The sequence below is a fragment of the Thalia democratica genome, chromosome 6 (assembly GCF_965202585.1).
Source record: "Thalia democratica chromosome 6, ktThaDemo2.hap1.1, whole genome shotgun sequence".
Classification (NCBI taxonomy): Eukaryota; Metazoa; Chordata; class Thaliacea; order Salpida; family Salpidae; genus Thalia; species Thalia democratica.
Genome location: NC_139170.1, coordinates 49,468,019 through 49,486,267, shown reverse-complemented (window position 1 = coordinate 49,486,267; position 18,249 = coordinate 49,468,019). Strand labels below are relative to the sequence as shown.

The 18,249-nt window shown below is 24.9% G+C and overlaps 1 protein-coding gene across 1 annotated transcript; it reads right to left on the bottom strand.

Annotated features, from left to right (window-relative positions):
- Nucleotides 1–11,066: 11,066 nt before the first annotated feature.
- On the bottom strand, nucleotides 11,067–15,202 carry LOC145839205 (uncharacterized). The gene is made up of 6 exons (XM_082946812.1): nucleotides 14,942–15,202; nucleotides 14,267–14,321; nucleotides 13,552–13,743; nucleotides 13,115–13,210; nucleotides 11,881–12,112; nucleotides 11,067–11,243 (listed from the first exon to the last, which is right to left on the bottom strand). Exons 1-6 carry the CDS (start codon nucleotides 15,200–15,202, stop codon nucleotides 11,141–11,143), a joined length of 939 nt encoding a protein of 312 aa, XP_082802938.1. The 3' UTR covers nucleotides 11,067–11,140.
- Between the last annotated feature and the right edge of the window lie 3,047 nt (nucleotides 15,203–18,249).

Here is an 18,249-nt window from a genome sequence, read left to right as displayed (position 1 = left end):
AAATGTTCCTTGATATTTTTAGAAATATCTGTCAGAAGAAATTTTTAAAAAATTGAAAAACTTAAATTTTATATAGAAAATAAACAAAAAAAACTGTTTTTTTTAGCTTTTTTGTTATAAAATTTTTATTTTTTAATTTTTTTAAAATCTGTTCTGACAGAATTTTCTAAATAGTGCAAGGAACATTTCCTGAAAATTTGAGATAGTTATCTCAAAAAACGTAGGAGGAGATAGATTTTTAGTGATTTCTAGTTATTTGCTGTTTTAGTTTGCAATTTAGTTATAATTTTCATTAGTAAAAGAACATTGATAATTCATCGATCTTAATTTTTTTTTTGTTTTAATTAAAACTGCTCAAAAAATGTTAAAATATATGGTGTGTGGCTCATTGACTGAAAGGTCTTTCTCCATATCAATCCATTGACCATAGATGTGAGCACTCACATTTTTCTTTCTTAAGTTTCTAAAATATTTGAATAAATGAATAAACCTAATAGTAAAAAAATAAACTATTCATAGAGTTATGAAGTGTTTTCCACCAATATCAAATTTAAATTAAGTTAGTAAATTATTTTCCCTAAGACCAAATTTTCTTTTATTCAACATGCATAATATTACATTTAATTTAATATTTTGACTACTTTTGTAATTTTCAACTGTTTATATGTAAGTATTTTGTAAACTGCTTTGTAATTGTGTTCAACAAAATTGTACCTTTTATGAAAAACCTAAAAAAATTTATGATATACAAAATAAAAGCCATGAGAGATTTCCTTTATTCCTCATAGGCATATTTATCTAAACTTTTTGTAAAGTGTTTAAAGTTTATCAAGTTTAAAAAAAAGAAATAGCAACAAATTAAGAAGTTATTTATTGTGTTAATAAATTATACTACTATAGCATGTTTAAAGATATATTATCTTTAAAAGTATGTTTTTTATAGATCTTTATGTGAGTTGAAGTATTTTTGCTACAGTAAAAAACTAGTTTTTTTTTTTAAACGTTAGACTTTAAAATTACAAAAACTATATGACAAATTGATTAAACTTTTTTTTTTAATTTTGAAACTTTTTGGACTGAACAATAGTTAAAAAAAGTTAAAACAAATTTTATATATCTTAAATACAATAAAGTATTGTTCTAATTAGTAAACTAAACCGCAGGATTTTTAACAGGTTTAGTAATTTTAATTTAAAAGTAAGTTTTATGAATTTATATTTGACTGAAATAAAAATAAAAAGTTTTAAGGCTAAGTAATTATTAATAAAAATAAAAACTATATGTACGTTAATTGTTTAATTATACTTTTTTTGCAGCTATTTCTTTATTATGGTCCACTCTGTACTGGTCATAAAAAAAAGTTAAAAATAAAAAACAATGTTTTAAAAAACAGTTTTCAACCACACAGGTTATTACGAGGAGAGCGAAAATCGAAACAAACTTGTTTCACCACCATGTAAATTATTAAGCAAGCATTGGGCATCGCTGGTTTAAACATATTTTATAAGTGGGCTGCGTGCTTATCATAAAGTCTATAAAAGTACGTAGAGTCAGGAGGAGTAAGAGTGATAGTAAAAAAATAATAAAAAACAAAACTAGTAAAAATTAATATAAAAAAAACATAAAAATTATCAAAAATAAATTAATTAAAAAAAAACAACAAACCGAGGGTTTGGAATAACAGTAACAGCAAAAATAAAAGGATAACTTTTATTAAGAAAATAACTCATAAAAATAAAAAGAAAAAATAAGTGACCGACCCAGGGTAAGTGTTAGTGGTAACAGTGATAGAAAGAAAATTGAAAAAATTAAATTAATAAAAAAAAAGTGAATTAACTTAAAAAAATATCTAAAAAAATATTATAAAAAATTTCAACCCGTGCAAAAATGCCTTCCTGCGAAACTGACCCTCCGTTCAAAAGTGTCTTCGTGCAATTTTGACCTCTTGTGCAAAAGTGTCTTCCTGCGATCTTGTACCCTCGTGCAATTTTGTTCCCTCATGCATTTTTTTTACGCTCGTGCAAGCTTGACACCTACGCGTTTATATAGTTTGATGTTATAAGTCCCTGGTTTCAAATGATTTTAGAAAAGACAGAATGATTGAATGTCTAAGTTAAAAATCTAATTACTGTTTCTCTAAGTAAACAAAGTTCTTAAATATTTAATCAATATACTTATTAAATTGTGATGCTAAAACAAATAGATCAGTTTCAGCATACTTTATTTTAAATCAATGTTAATTAAGTTTTTAGACATTGTTGTAAACCTTATTGTAAAAAAATGTTTACATATTTAGTTTACAGTTTAATAAGGTGTTTCAAGTCAAAGCTTTTACACTACTTAAACTTTTAATTGACTAAAAAGTTTCTTTTCTAGTTTTTATAAAATTATAGTTTACAACACACAAATACTATTTATACTAACTACTTTACAACTATACTTCTGGCTTTTTTTTCAAACTCAGGTTCGTTTAAATTTATTAGCAGTTTTTTAATATCAATTATTTCTTTATAAATCCAAAGTTTTAATATTTACTATTTGAAATGTGTATTTTCATTTACAGAGAAAGCTATTGCTTTTTACATAGAAAGGACTAGTCTCAGTGGACGTGAATCATTTTTGTTTTTGTGTGCCTGAGGTAATTATGTTTTCTTAACACCATTTTAAAATGTTTTGAAGTCTTGTTTTTTTTTCAGGACTAATTTTTTTTAATTAGTTTTTAACAACTGGTAAACTAGTGTTGTTTATTCTAATTTAGCTACCTCAACTATATGTTTTTCAGTAGTAACCCTTATAATTTAAATCAAAAACCTAAGAATTTAGTAAAAAATAATGTTATTTTATTAGTTAGTAAGTGTCAAAAAAGACTAGTAAGAAAACTTTTGAATATTTCCTACAAATATTGAGTTTTAGGTATCTAAAAAATCTAATTAGTGGTAATTTTTAAATTTTAAAACTAACTATGCACTTATACCAGGTTATACTAAACAACATAAGTAAGTTTTTTAAGCAATATGACCAAATTATAAATTTTACAAATTATTATACCTTGACAGAAACAATTGAGTAAAAAAATTGAAATTTCTTTTGTGTGACAAGAAACATAAAAACAATTCTTGATATTAAGTGTCCTAAAACAAACTAAAATTTTTGGCGTAATGTATTTTATTAATTTTATTACAGCCTTTTAACATATATGAAAATATAAGTGTTGTTATACAGTGAAAAGTCTTTAAAAAAACAGGTTATTTGATTGAGGGAACAATGTTTTTATACTTGTTGTCGATGAATAATAACATATTTATTTAAGTTTAAAATTATATATATTTAGAAAACTAACAAACATATAAAAACCTACAATTTTTTTTTCTAAGTTATGCAGAAATTTTATTAATTATATCTACTTAATTTGTGGTAATTATCTTTAATACATGAGTTCATTAAGTTTTAAAACTATAAACAAAGTTGTTCATTAGTAAATATCTAGTGTTGTAAAGTCTTAAAATATCTTTCTTTTTCTGCTTCATAGTAATTAAGAAATGCAAAATAGTTAATTAATTTAGTTAAATACTTTTTAAAACTTAAAATTCTATATTTCATTTATAAAAGAATATAATTAAAAAGTACTCTAGTACTCAACAAAAATTGAATAAATTTTATGAGTAGTACAAATGAAGAATGTATTAGACAGTGAAATTTTATTATTTAAACTTGAAGGTTTTTCTAGGAGTAACTCATTTAAAGTTAAGTGTACACAATTTAAAAGTATCCTAAAAAATGAACTCACTAAACTTCAAGAAGGTCAAAGGCCATATAGGTATTGTGAAAAAAGGTTGGTAAATAATTTATTTTAAAACTAGTTTGTTATAATAAATTTTATTTAATATTCAGTGTTTTGTTTAGCAGTATAATATATTCTTAATTTTATACAGTTTTTTTGTGCATTGTATGCTGTTAGCTTACTTCATATGAAACATAGCTGATATATTTTCTTGAAAATGTCTTGCTTTTATATTTTTAAAAGTCTTGATTTAAATTTTTTTTAGAGTACAAAGCGTAGAATATATGGATATTTTACAAGTCTAAGTACTGAAATGCTAAAACAATTGTTAAAATCTTTGATTTGTTTATAGAAGTAGTTTAAAAATTAAATAAATGTTGTCAATTAGCTTTATTTATGTGTAAAAACTTTTCTATCTGTAAATTTTTGAAAACAAAGGTTTAAAGTTTCCACTTCTACAAACTTTGCACAATTATTTTGTTTAATTTCTGGCGTAGTTTTTATAACAAACAATACGTAATTTTCTATGTCAAAACGACCTAATAAAAATAGATGTAAAAAAAAACTATGAAGTTATACTATATCAGCAATATTATTCTAATAAAAAGTAGAGAAATAGACGATAAGTTTTCAATTTTAATTAAAAGTATAAATAGCCAAGTTTGAATAAAATAGTATAGTTATAGACTGGTAATGAAAAAAAGTTAAGAAATAATTATAAGAATAAAACCTTTAAATTTACCATGTTAAAATTAATCAAATACCATGTATGTTAAATGATATTTATAAACATTTTAATTTTTTATCACTTCGGATTAATTGCTACGTCTTTTTGAACCAAGTCATTAAAAAAATTGATAACAATGTAAAAAAAACTTCCTAATTATAAGCAATTAGTCTAATTTAATCATATTTCAGTTATAACTTAGTTAGTTTGTAGTAAACTCAATATTAAAACTTTCTTCACAGATACCTCCTCACCAGTTCTCAAGGACTCGAAAAATCTCAATTCAAAAACCCTAACTCGAGAAACACCAACTCATCCTCCTAATAGTGCAGATCATCACAACGGTAAGTTTGCAACAATAGAAGAAGACAAGCTCACCAGGTTGATCTTAAGAATGAACGGATACTCTTTTCATCCTCGCAACAGCAGAAGAAGATCGACTTGTCTGTGTAGCAGGTTCGGGTGCCAGTCTGTGTTCAGTGATGAGCAACTCGCTTGTATTTGGAACCAGTTTCTCAGGAAAGGGGGTTTTTCTAAACAGTTCAGACGCAAGTACTCTGTGAAGAAACCTCGTAACCGTAGAGATGTTTTAAAAGGTATGTATAAAAAAAAGTTTGTTAAATATTTAGATTCTATTTATCAGTAGAGCTTTTAAAGCACTGAGAAACTGTTCAAATTCATAAGGTTTTTATCATATCAAACGTAGTTGAATTTAATTATTTGTACATACGAGTTACAGTGCTTATAAATATTGCGACCTTTGAATTTTGAGCTGGATTTATTTTTACACTTGACAAGTATAACAAAAACATTATGTGCAAATTTGTAGGTGATTTTAAGAAACTTTTACCTTATTGGAATTCTGTTTAAAAAGGACCACCCTAATGAAAACTGTACACAATAAATTTTTATAGAAGCGCTTTATGAATTTTTCAAAAAAAAAGAAGTGGAAAATCAAAAACTTACAAAAATAATGAAAATTACTTAATAATAAGAAATCCAACTACCTCTAAATCGTCTTACAGTGTACACAGTGTACAATGTGTTTTTGTGATAACTGACTAAATGTAAAAAAATTTCAGCCGAAAATTCTAAGGTCGCATTTTTTGGAACCCATACAGTTTGCGTTGAGGTGATTTACAGAAAATAAAATTTCGCATAAGTAAAGATTTTCTCAAACCTTTTAGAACTTTGCACAGAGAGTTTTTATGGTAATCGCTAAATTTAAAAACTATTTTGACTGAAAAATCAAAGGTCGTCGTATTTGTAAGCAATCTAATATGAGTTGCTTTTTTTTTACTAGAATTTTTTTTTAAATTGCTAAAACATGTACTAATAACTTACTTAAAAACTTTTAAGTTAGGTCGAAGTAATGTTGTAAGGTAATGCAATTTATGTTTTGAAATCTGTTTTTTTTTCTAATATCTACATTTACAGATCTATAAAGCGAATAATTTTTGGAGCAAACGCTAATCAAATTACTATGATTTATTCATAAACTAAAGAATGTACACCTTAAAATGCTAAATAAAATAAAAGTTTAACACTAAAAGTTTTCATTAATAAATTTCTCTATGTAATGTTAAACTTTTTTCAGTTTTTTATAGTTTTTAAATCACATTTTGAAACATTTAATAAGTACATAAAGCTTCAGAAAACAATATTTTGGAAATTAATATCTTAGTTGTTACATTTGCAAAAAAAAAAATTCATGTAAAACAATTACTTAAAACATTACTTTTAATTTTTCTTATAATTCTTTAAAATGAATCATTGCTTTTTTTCTTACTTTTTACTTGTATAAAATTTATTAAGGTGTTCAATCTAATCCATGGAAAGTTGTAACAAAGAATACAAAAGAACAAAAGTCTGCAAATCATAAACATATAAATTACCACAATGGAAAATTTGCAACCTTAGACGAAAGTACAATCGACCGTTTGAACTTGAGGGTGGAAGGATATTCAATTCACCCTTCTAGCTCTCGAAACAGGTGTGCATGCTGCAAGTTGGGGTGCACACCGATCACCACTGAAGAAGAAATGGGCGATGCTTGGAACAAGTTTCTTGAAGTGAGCGACATTACACCTTACTTTAAAGAAAAGTATTCCTTGAAAGGGTCGAATGTGGTCGGTGAGAAATTGAAGCAAGCTAAGATTGAAACATATTTTAAACCAACCAAGGGGGACGATAGTGTAAATAAACAAGCCTAAAGTGACGGATCAGCTAGTCTGTGTTGATCCAAGTAGAGATTTCTTGAACCCTATTTGTAATTATTAAGTTGATTTACAGTTGCATCGTTTTATAAAAATTTAATAAATTCTAAAATTTTGTTTTTCTTAAACTTCTTAAATTAAAACAGTAATTCTAAAGTCTAAATTATACCTTAAAAACGCCTAAATAAATAACTGTAGGGTATTTTTTAAGAAGACATGAGACAATTCTTGACACAACTAGATGGAAAAAAAAATTTTTATCAAACAAAAAAATATACAATACGATTTAAACAAAAGCTAAACCAACGAATAAATTTCCAGCATAACATAACTTTGAAAATAGTAAATAAACTATAAAATAAAAATTAAACAGCCTAAAAAAGCTTCTGCTTTATTATCAAATTATTCAAAATTCTGAAACATAAAACTTAAATGCTTTTGACAATAAAATGTTTACGAGATTATAAAATAAGAAAAATATTTTTAGTCGCAATTGTTTGTAAGTCCAAATTTATAAAACAAGTTTTATTTTTTTTGTACAACTTTAATGGGCCAATACAATTAAAAATACTACATACTTGGCAGAAATAAAAGATGTTCAAGGTTTAATTAATTACATTATAATAATAATAAAATAATTGAAAAATTAATGAATTATTAGATAATTTTACTAACAAATAAATAATAATCTTTGCGGACAAATAGCATTTCAAATAATAGTATTTTAGCATGATGTATTAATTTACTACATTAATTTATGGTAAAGGGTCTATCATTCTAATTATTAAAGCAATACATATAGATCACTTTTAAAACAAACAAAATTAGTCAAGAAAGTTTGCTGAGAATAGTGGCGGTCAATTTATACTAATTGTTTATTCAAAACATAACTACTTAGACCTATTAATCATTATATCTTGCCATAAACTTTTTATTTTTTTGATATAATTAGTAAAATTTAATGATTGACGAAGTACTTAGCAGAATGAGAAGTTTACTTATTGTAGCTGTCAACTAATTAGTAATTTATTTTGTTTGTAGTTTTAATTAAAACCTTGTATCCTAGTTTTCACCAAAAACAGTTAGGAAAAAATGTTAAAAAGAAGTGCTTTCTGGCAACTCCGCTTGACGATCTAAATTTATAATTTTTACAACTGTTAGATTTACTGCATATTCAATTTATGGGAAAAAAATATGGTCTCCAATGTCTCCTATGCTTGAAAAAAAAACTTGTCACGACTCGGTCAGAATCGGAAGCAAGCTGTGCGTGATCAGTCCAAAGAGTCACTGCGAAGTGTTTGATTATTTCAGCAGCGTCTTCGTTCGCATTAAATAAAATGCCCCGCTTCAGTTGGTAGCCTGGCCGCATGAAATGTTTGTTCGTTGGGAACAAGGTTGTGGCTTTTTCAAGTCGCCACTTTTGTAAATATGCTGAGCTCGATGTGGAAAAGCAAAAATGGTCGGAAATGTTTGAAATCAAAGGGGTGGGAGAAAAAGACCAACACTACTGCAGCTGTATCAAGTCGCCTCTGTATTAACTTTGTATACGAATTCTTTTTTTTTATAATATAAAGACCAAGCTCTTTGCTTTTTTTTATAGAATTAAATTATAAAGGAATTATAAAGTAAAAAAAAAACTCAGCTTTTCATTAAACTTACCTTTTTTTATAAACTCAGAAAGCTTTATCGAAAATACTTTAAGTTTTAACAGCTTAATAACTTTCACTCACACTTGATGTTTTTAATATATTTTACACCTTTGAACTTTTTACACAGTTAGTGTAACCTATAAGTTGCTATGTAATAAGAAAAAAATAATAATAAGGTTCCTATAGATGGCAACTATAACATTATTGTAAAAGACGTGTGTTGTTTATAAACTTACTTAAAGAGTTTAATGAAGTTATATTTGTTAGTGATAGGTAATAAACGTTTATTTTAATGTCTTTCGTTACATTTTACATCAAAATTTTCTACTTGTATTTTAGACTTTTTATTTGTGTTCATTTCTGATTTAGTTTCAAAATAAAGCGGTTTTGTTTTACAAACCAGTCTAGCTGCACATAAGTATGTATTCATATAATAACATAGTATTTTATTTTTTTGAAACTTAGTATTTTAACTAATGTCATAGTTTATTTCAAATATTTTAAACGCAAATAGTTGCCTCTCAAGTGGAAGATTGCTGTTCTGTTTTGTGCTCAGATGTTTTCTTGGTTGTCTTATACACAACTTTAATGAAGCCAAAAAGCATAACTTTATTTGCTGAGGGTGTTAATATTTTAAATACTTTATTCATCAGTATTAGATTGTTTTTATGTCTTTTTTATAAATTTATTACGTTTTAAGAGTGTATATATTTAATAGAAATATATTTACTTAACTGAGTTGATTTTCTATTAGCCTGCTAGTGATGCTGGGATATGAACTAAATTACTTTAAAATACAAAATTAAACAAAAAGAATAGATGAAATTTTTTATAAAGCTTATTGCAGGAAATATTGTTTACTTGAATTCGAAATTAACGCTTAAATGTACAATATAAGAATAAAAAGTTTATATAAAACCAAAAACGTTATGAACAATTTTAATTTTATCCAGGGCTTATTTATGCAAAATTCTAACTCCGCTTTCTAAAAATCTACGAATCCACAAACAGGCGACTATAAAATTATTTTGATAAGAATTTTTTTTATTAGTGTAGCACTGTATTTATAAAAGTTGTACTAAAGATGTAAAAATTTAATTTTAAAAATAGAACTTAGGTAGATATTATTTATTAACACTATTGTTTTTCACTATCTAGGTAAGCGTAAGTTGTAAACATTTACTAAAAAAACATTTTCTTTTGCTTAAGTAAATGTTAAGCTAAAAAGTATAAAACGGCGTGGAACCACCTCCTTGGTGGGTCATACTTTACCTTCCCTATATTAATTATATATAAATGTATTTGTTTTATATGTAATGCACTTGGTTCTCCTTTAAATTCTACCATGCTTTTTTAGTATTTATAACAAATAACAATTGTACTAATCTAGTTCCCACGTGTTAAAAAACGTTGTTAGTTTGAATAAAGTAAATTAGTTCTTAAAACTAATCTAATAACCAAGAAATAAACATTGATAATGAATTAAACGATGTATCAAAATTTTAAGTCGTTCACTTGTTACACTTTACTTGTTTTAGCTCAAATATAATGAACTAGTTAGTCTGCTATAAGTTTTAGAACTTAACTTATAATTGTAAGATAATTATAATTTAAAGTATTACGTTCTCAAAACAAAAGTTAGAAGATTTATTTGATTTTTTTTTAATATAGGTAATATTTTGTTACAGTTTGAAACAAATTTGTATTATCAATAAATAAAATCTTAGATTCAAATCATAGTTTTAAAATAGTTGTACGAAAAAGAACAATGTACTGTTAGTATTTTTTTTTGACGTTTTAATGACTATTACAAATCTTTTTTTATAACTGTTCACTTAAGTCAGATTATACAATTTATAACACTATAATCTATATATAGCATAAAATTATAGGACAATCATTGAAGTTTCATTTAAATACTTTAAACTTTTTGTGGTTTCTTAAAAGGTAGCTTTAAACGAGGAATATTTACATGTACAGTTAGAAAAAACACATATTTAATGTTTTTATATGTATATTCACATCAAGTTATAAAATGAAATGCAAAATTTTAGATAGTAACTTTTCAACATTATGATTTTATTGTTTTGCAACTCAAATCAGCTTTGAACCAATATATTATTTAGGTTTGACCGATTTTACAGAATAATTTACAAATTATATGCCACTTAACAAAGCACTAATTTAAAAATTCATGTCGTGGTGCGTAATGTTATAAAATTTTAAAACTCCTTTTTTGAGTTTTTTGTTTTATTTTTTTGAGTTAAGCTGATACTTTTTATAAGTAGTAGAGTTACATTTAATAATTAACAAATATATTTACTTAATTTTTATATACACATTACTTATTTTTTATCATAACTCTATTTCAAAATCGAAAACTATTTTTTTCTTAATATCCTATTTGTTTTAATTTTCTTAACTATTAGATGAAAAATTAATTTCTTATTTGTACGTTTTAATAATACCATAACAAGATTTTGTAAAGTTACTTTTACAAGAAAGGCCGTAATGTTTACATAAGTTTTTTTTCATATATTTTAGCTTATTTTGAACAAAAACTAATTTTGTCTAGTGTAAAAATTTAATTGACACAAAGAATAAATAAAAAAGTAAGTAACCAATTACAATTTCAGTAAAAAGCTAGTAGCCTGGAAAAAAAATACATTAAACTTTCAATTTTTGTGTTTAAGTTTCAAAAACCCAAATAGATAGTAACTATTGCATGAAGAAAAGTTTCTTGCCTAAAATTTCAACGTAAAGCGTGTTAAGAGTTTTTGAATTTGCTGTTTTTCAATTGCCGTTTGTCAGAGTAAAACTGGAAAGCTTGAAGCCAGGCATTGGCTTCTGAAGCATCTCTGAACTTGAACCTAAATTTTTTGTTTTACATTTTCATAAATCGAAAATTGATATTTATCTAAGTACTTACTAAAATTCTTAGGAAATATAATTTGTACAAGAACTTACTACATTAATAATGTTATACGTCCTTTTTGAAAAGTTGTGGAAAAACAAGTGTTAAATTTAAAGTGTTAATTTCAAGTAAATTTTTTATTATTCTAGGACAGCTTTGAAGGATATAATGTTTGTATTTAGCTAAATGATTTTTATTTATCATAAAGTTTATCAAATAATGCTATAAACTAAACATCACATATAAGGCCTGAACAAAAAAAATTATGTCATTAAATAAATTGGTGAATGAAATTTTACTTGATTTTACTCGAAATATTTTACTGTTTATTTAAAAGTGTAGTCTTAAAGATGACTCAACCAATGCTTTAAATGCATATTAAGATGTTTTTAAAATCAGATTTATAATTTCGAAACTAAAACTTATGTGTAAAAAAACATACACACTTAACATGTAGCAGTATTTAAATTTTTATAATATTAATATTAAAACGACACTCATAAAAACATAAATATGTATTTAAAAAATTTAAATTTACTCAAATTATCTCTTTACTTAATTTATATAAATTAAAAACAAACAACTACACAAACTTGTAATCCTTCTTGGCGACTCTCACCGTCACCACTTGTGGCGCGTCCGAGTCGATTTTTGAGGTAGTTCCCCTGACCTGAATGCAACCAACTGAGTTGGCTCCCCTAATCACCGACAAGTAGGATTCTGCTATGAAGTGGCTGTTGAACCAGTCGAGCGCTCCGTTGGCCTTCAAGCGGAGAAAGTATTCCTGGTAGGCGTTCTTGCTGTGACGGAACTTCTCAGCATAAGCTGTTTTAATTGTTTATTAAAATTGTTCGTACTATAGAGATTTTTTTGTATAATCAAACTATTTAAGAATTGATAAAAACTCAGTTAACTTAAAATAACTTAGTTTATAACAAAAATAGTAAAATAAACAAAAAACGTTTTAACAGTTATTCTTTACTGTTATTAAATAAAGAAATTGTATAGAAAATGTTTGCTTGCTAACAAAAACTTTTGATGTTGTATGTTTTGTATTTTAACTTTTTGAAATATTTCAAGTTTTTGTAGGAAAAGTTATTTCTACGACCAAAAAACTTAAGCCTATCAAATAGTTAAATATCTTACAAATAATCCCTATAGAGCTAGAGACAATTAAGTATTTCTATATATTTTGTGTAGGAATTCTCATTTCTTGGAGTTAATTTTTTAAGGATATTTTTCATGGTTTAAGTATAGACACCAAGTTATAGCAGTTAGTAATTTGTATTTCTTGTATGAAGTAAAAGCCATAACTACTTTTATGAGTGTAAAATAAATACAAAGTTTAGATATAAGATATAAGTTTAAGTATTAGAATTATTTTTTCTAGGCTTATTCATTTGTTCTTAGTGCATTACAAACTAAATTCGAAAAATTCAAACTTCGACAACTCTAAAATATAAAGGCCACTCACAACTTAAAAAGTTATATATAATTGAAAAAAAGTATGTAAGTCTAAATAGTAAATATAAGTAATTTATTTTTTTTTAATTTAAAAAATTATTTGAGGTAAGTGTTGAATAAGTTTTAAAACATAGTATTTTTTAGTAATGCATAAAATTCTTTAAAAATAAAAAAACTTGTAGGTAGTAGTTAGACCTACAGAAGCATTTCTATTTTTTCAAATATATATTATTTTTTGATTTGTGGCCCTTTGAACTTTTTTTTTAACAATTAGAATTGTCCATGTTTCAGTTGTCATACAACCACTTATTATATAAGCAAAACAAGTCATAAATTGAGTAAAAGAAACAGTACAAAACAAACCGCTCATAGAAGGTCCCACAGTTGCATATCCACTCAGGGCATATAACCATCTTTCACATGATGCCTCACTTTTTGGTTTCAAAACATGTAGTTTATCTAAAAAAGTACAAATAAATGAAAAATAAAACAGAGTTATCGTACAAACTAAAACATTTTATCTGTATACATCAATATATCTAAAACAACGATAACTAAGACAAGTTAGTAAACAAAATTAAGAATAATGATATAAAAAAACTGTTATATAATAAATAAATGTGTTTAATAAAAAGTAGAAGTTGGGGTTTAAAAAAATTGTCAGATTTTTTCTAATTCTGTATATTTTATAATGAAATCTAAATTTGTTACTTGTGAAAACTTTTAATTTAAAAACGTCAAGATATCCAAAATAAATCGTAACTATCTGAAACAATAAAATTAAAACACAAAAAACAAACCTTCACACTGCATGCAAACGAACTTCTTGTTTTGTATACAAACGTACCAATCCTTACTGATCTTTAGTGTTTCAGCGTGTTGGAACTCTTTGGTTTCTTTCAAATAAGTTGATAGCTTCAGCTTACCATTATGACGTAGTTCGGCGAAGTAACTGAACCAAGAACCACACTCGTTAGCCATTGTGGTGTAAGCTGTTGAAAATTATAAAAGTAGCGCGGAAATTTTGTTTAAGTTATGGTAAAAATTTAAAAGTTTGATAGTTCAATTCTCTAAAAAGCTGTTTTAATAAAATAAAAAAGAAATTACAAAAAGAATTTTTAAGTTTTTGGGGATTTGAACTTAGATTATGTTTGCTAAATTAGTAACAAAGCTTTGGATTTTTTTTTTGTTTTTACTGTTATCTTTAAACTACTCTATTATCATTCAGTATTTAGTATTGTTCAATAAAACTATTGCTAATAACTAATTAATGATTTGTTTTATTAAATTAATTTTAATAAAGACTTACTCTTGAGCTATTAATGTAAAATAATTAAATAAACTTAACATATAAAGTTTCTTGAACTGTTATTTTTTAATTTTCTTCATTATAAAAAAGTATTTCAAGACTGAATTTGAGTTACTTGTCTCAGAAGTTTAATAAAATAAGTTATCTTAGAACTTTTTTTTGTTTTAATTTTTATCTATAACGTTTTAACTTAAATTTAAACTTACATACGCCGTAGTCAATCTGTCCAGACTTTATAGACTTGCATTTCAGCTTTGGTTTCTGAAAGGTTTTTTTTTTTACTTAAAAATACATAACTTTTAGAAGCTTTGTTGTTTTATACAGTACCAGTGTGTAAAAATCAAAGTCTTCGTGCTTAAAAAAGATTAAAGCAGGGTTTTCAAAAGTCAGATACTTTGTTCTATTAAGATCGTTTTTAGATATCAAGGGGAGGAAATTTGTAAAGCACAAAAAATTTAAATAAGTAAATGATAGTAAAGAGACTAAATAAATAATGGCGATTTTTTTTGCTAAGTTTTTTTTGTGGAACTGAGTTTAGGAAACCCTGGTTTAAAGTAAAAAAGGAAAAATTTTAATATATAGCTACGCCTATAAAATTATTTGTAAAACTAAATACGTAATAAGTATAAGGTCATCAATTATACTATTTTAAGTATATTTAACCGCAGTCTGTTTTGTATATTGTTTTTTAGTTTTTTTAGTTAAAAAAAAAAACAATCAGCTATATGTTAAAATTGTAATATGTATAAAAATAAATTCAATGAAAAATGATAATTTTTTCCATAAGTGAAAACTAAATAAAAAAATTTAAAGCTATACGTATTGAATTTTATTAAATCACTAAACTACTAGCACAACTCGTAAAATATAAAAAAACTCACAGATTTCTTCGGAGTTTTTTGCTTCTGTATTTCCTTATTTTGGGAAATCCCCAGGTTTTGCATCAACGGTGCCAAATTTACTTCCGTCTTGATGATAGTCTGATGCTGCTGGAAACCACCTAAGTTCTGGGGGCTCCCCATTTCAACGGGGTTCTGGCGGGGTCCAGCGACGGGCTGTTGCATGTTCGGGTAATACCCTTGTAGATGCCGCGGGTAATCAGCTTGTTGCTGGGGAGGGTGGGGCGGAAGTGAAGGTTGCATTTTAGGGAACTTTTTAAAGTTCTTAAAAATAGTTTGATACCTAAAAAAATTTGAACATAAGTAGATTAGTTTTAAAAGGCTTGCAAGGTAAAATAAAATTTAAATTCAATGTTTGTAATTAACACTGAATTTAAAACTTAACAAGTTTTTTTTTATTCAAGAATTTAACACTCATTTAAATGAAACGAGTTGTTTCACACGTTTGAAATGAGTTGTAGACAATGATTTGATGCTAACACATGTTAGTTTTAAAATTTTATAACAATAAAATAAACAATAACTTATTTTATAAATTTATGTGTTCTTATTAAATCTAGAAGTTTATACTTAAAAAGCTCAAAGAAAAAACACAACTTGAATTTATAGCTTTGACTACTTTTATAGTACTACTTAGTACTTATGTAAAGAACTCTGATACGGCTAAATAAATAAAATTTTCTCATAAAAAAACCATGAGATCAATACAAACAAAAACACTAACAATTTTATAATGCAAACTTGTCTACTAATAATAATTACAAAAAAGTGTTTAAAAGAGTAGTTTTATACTTATAAATTAATGGATTAATAAAAAAAATCCATTGGTTTAATAATACATTAAAGTTGAATATTGATAAAAAAAAACTAATAACACAAGAAAAAACAAATAAACAAACTTTTTGGAATTAATTTATCATTATAATTTAGTATAACGTTAAGTAAATCTAATTAAGGGCTTAATTTTTCTTTCTTTAACTTTAAAATTTAACTTAATAAACAGTGAGACGCACAATGCTTACATAAATTAATTGTAATTTGTTTATTATTCAGTAAATATTACCTCTAACTAACTTTACTATAAACTTTTTTGGTGATTAACATGTGAATTAAAAGTAATTAACTTACACAATAATTTTCTTTTTAAAATTAATTTTTTTGAAAGCGCTTGTTGTTTTAGTAAAAAAAATATTTTTCAATACGTAACGTTATACAGTTAAACTCAAGAAAACTGTAAGCAGCTATGTACACCAAGTAATTTTTATTGCTTTAAAAAAACATTGTTAAATATTTACTACCATACATACAAAGTTTTACAAGCAAAATTTTTGTACTTTTTCAGCTTTATGCTTGAAATGTTTAAAAATTATATAAACTTATATAAATTATATAAAAACTATTTTAAACGAGCAAAAGTACTAGTTTTAGCATTTAACAGGAAACTTAATTTTACAAAATTGTTTTTTTCAAAATATCGTGTAAAAAACAACTGCATGTTATGTTATCGTGTTCGTAAAATAACAACTTTCATCAAAAATAAGATTTAAACTGAACTTTAGTAGACAAACAAAAAAAAGATGTTTTTAGTTTTTGTTATTTTAAATAACACTCAAGCAAACATTATCAAAATATTTTACAAGTTTGACAAAAAGTTTACGCAATGCTTTAATATTTAAAAATTAATATAAATTTATATAAAAATTGGTTCTTCTTTATAAATAAAATCAAATTTTACACCATACTAAAAAAATTAAGGCATTTTATTGAAAAGCACTATGCATTTTTCTTTATAATATAAACAAAAAAAGTAAAACAATTTAACACTAGTATTAAAGAAAATACAATGTAACAAAATAGTAGTTAGAAAACCGTTAACAAAATTTTTTTAAAGACAACAAACTATAATTTTAAACAACCCTATTATTTCCAGTTCTTAAAAATTATTTGATTTTTTACCTAGAAGGAGATACAGCTTTTAATATATTAATTTTTGAAATAACTACTTATAAAAAAAAAATTACTACAAGTAATTATGCACTTTTTTAAGGTTATACCATTTTAAATTTTATCTAACAAGTTAAGATTTATATTAATAGTACTAAAAAACTAACTTTTTTTTTTTAATTTAAAATTAGTGTTATACGGAGTCATTTTTTACACGTCTTTAAGCTATTGTGCGCGTCTTTTTTAATCATATTTTTTCAATACTTTTTCAAATTTAACTTATGACTTTTAAGCATTTATATATCAAGCTTTAACAATAAAAAAATAAATCAATAAAAATTTTCCTTCACAATTTGATACTAAGCTCTTACGGTTGAAAGTTTTAAACGCATGAAATATTTTGAACTACGCTTAATGTTTACAACAAATGTGTTAAGATTACATCAGGAAAGAAACAAAATTAATCAAAGAACTTCCTTTAAAAAATACCACAAAAAATTCTGCTTAATCACGTTACGAAGGTCTAGTGGCTTCAACTGAACCTGAAAACTTGCTAAAGGAACTTCATTCGCTTGAAAAGGCACCAATCATAAGAGGTTATTTGTGTTGAGAAACACCAGCTTGATGTGTTTTTGTGTTAATTAAATTAGTTAACACACAGTGTGACCTTAATGTTTTTTATGTCATATTGCTTAATTAATAGCTTAATAAAATTTATTAAAAACGATCAAAACAAATATGTGATAAACATAACTTGTGAATTTTTTATTTTTTAAGTGATGCTATAATATGATTTAAAACTCATAAATCTTAAAACAATTTTAAGTTTTTAAGTTTATTAACAAAGCTTGAAACTTTGCTTTCTGATATTTTGAAATATAAAATTTTATTTTTACACGTTTGTATAAGTTTATAATACACTTATACAAACTTTCTTGCGTTTAATAATTTAGTTATTTTCTTCACAGTAAACAATAAATCTATTTTTAGAAGAAACTTGAAACTGAATTTAAAATTTTTATAGACTTTTTACAAAAAATATTTGCAGACTTTACAACTTTTTGTTATACTTTTGTACTGCTAATGTTGATAATGGTTTACAAGTTATCATTCTTATTTTTATTATCTAGACACTGGAGTTTATACAACTAAGTTCAAACAGAATACCGTTCGTTTAATTGAATTACTATAAAATTATTCTATTTTTTTTTTCTAAACTTTAAATAAAATTTATTTGTAAAAAAAAAGTATTCTTAAAAATAATATTTTATAAATATACTGTTTTACAGCGTTTTGTATTTTTACTTATCGGAAATTTAACATTTCAATTTGACTACATTTTCTCA

What these genes read in the sequence shown, in the direction of transcription:
- LOC145839205 (XM_082946812.1), bottom strand. Translation starts at nt 15,202, where the DNA reads ATGCAACCTTCACTTCCGCCCCACCCTCCCCAGCAACAAGCTGATTAC. An exon ending in AAAAAACTCCGAAGAAATCT is followed by an intron (nt 14,322 to 14,941) that starts GTGAGTTTTTTT and finishes AAAACCTTTCAG; the next exon opens with AAACCAAAGCTGAAATGCAA. An exon ending in GTCGCCAAGAAGGATTACAA is followed by an intron (nt 11,244 to 11,880) that starts GTTTGTGTAGTT and finishes CAAAAAATTTAG; the next exon opens with GTTCAAGTTCAGAGATGCTT.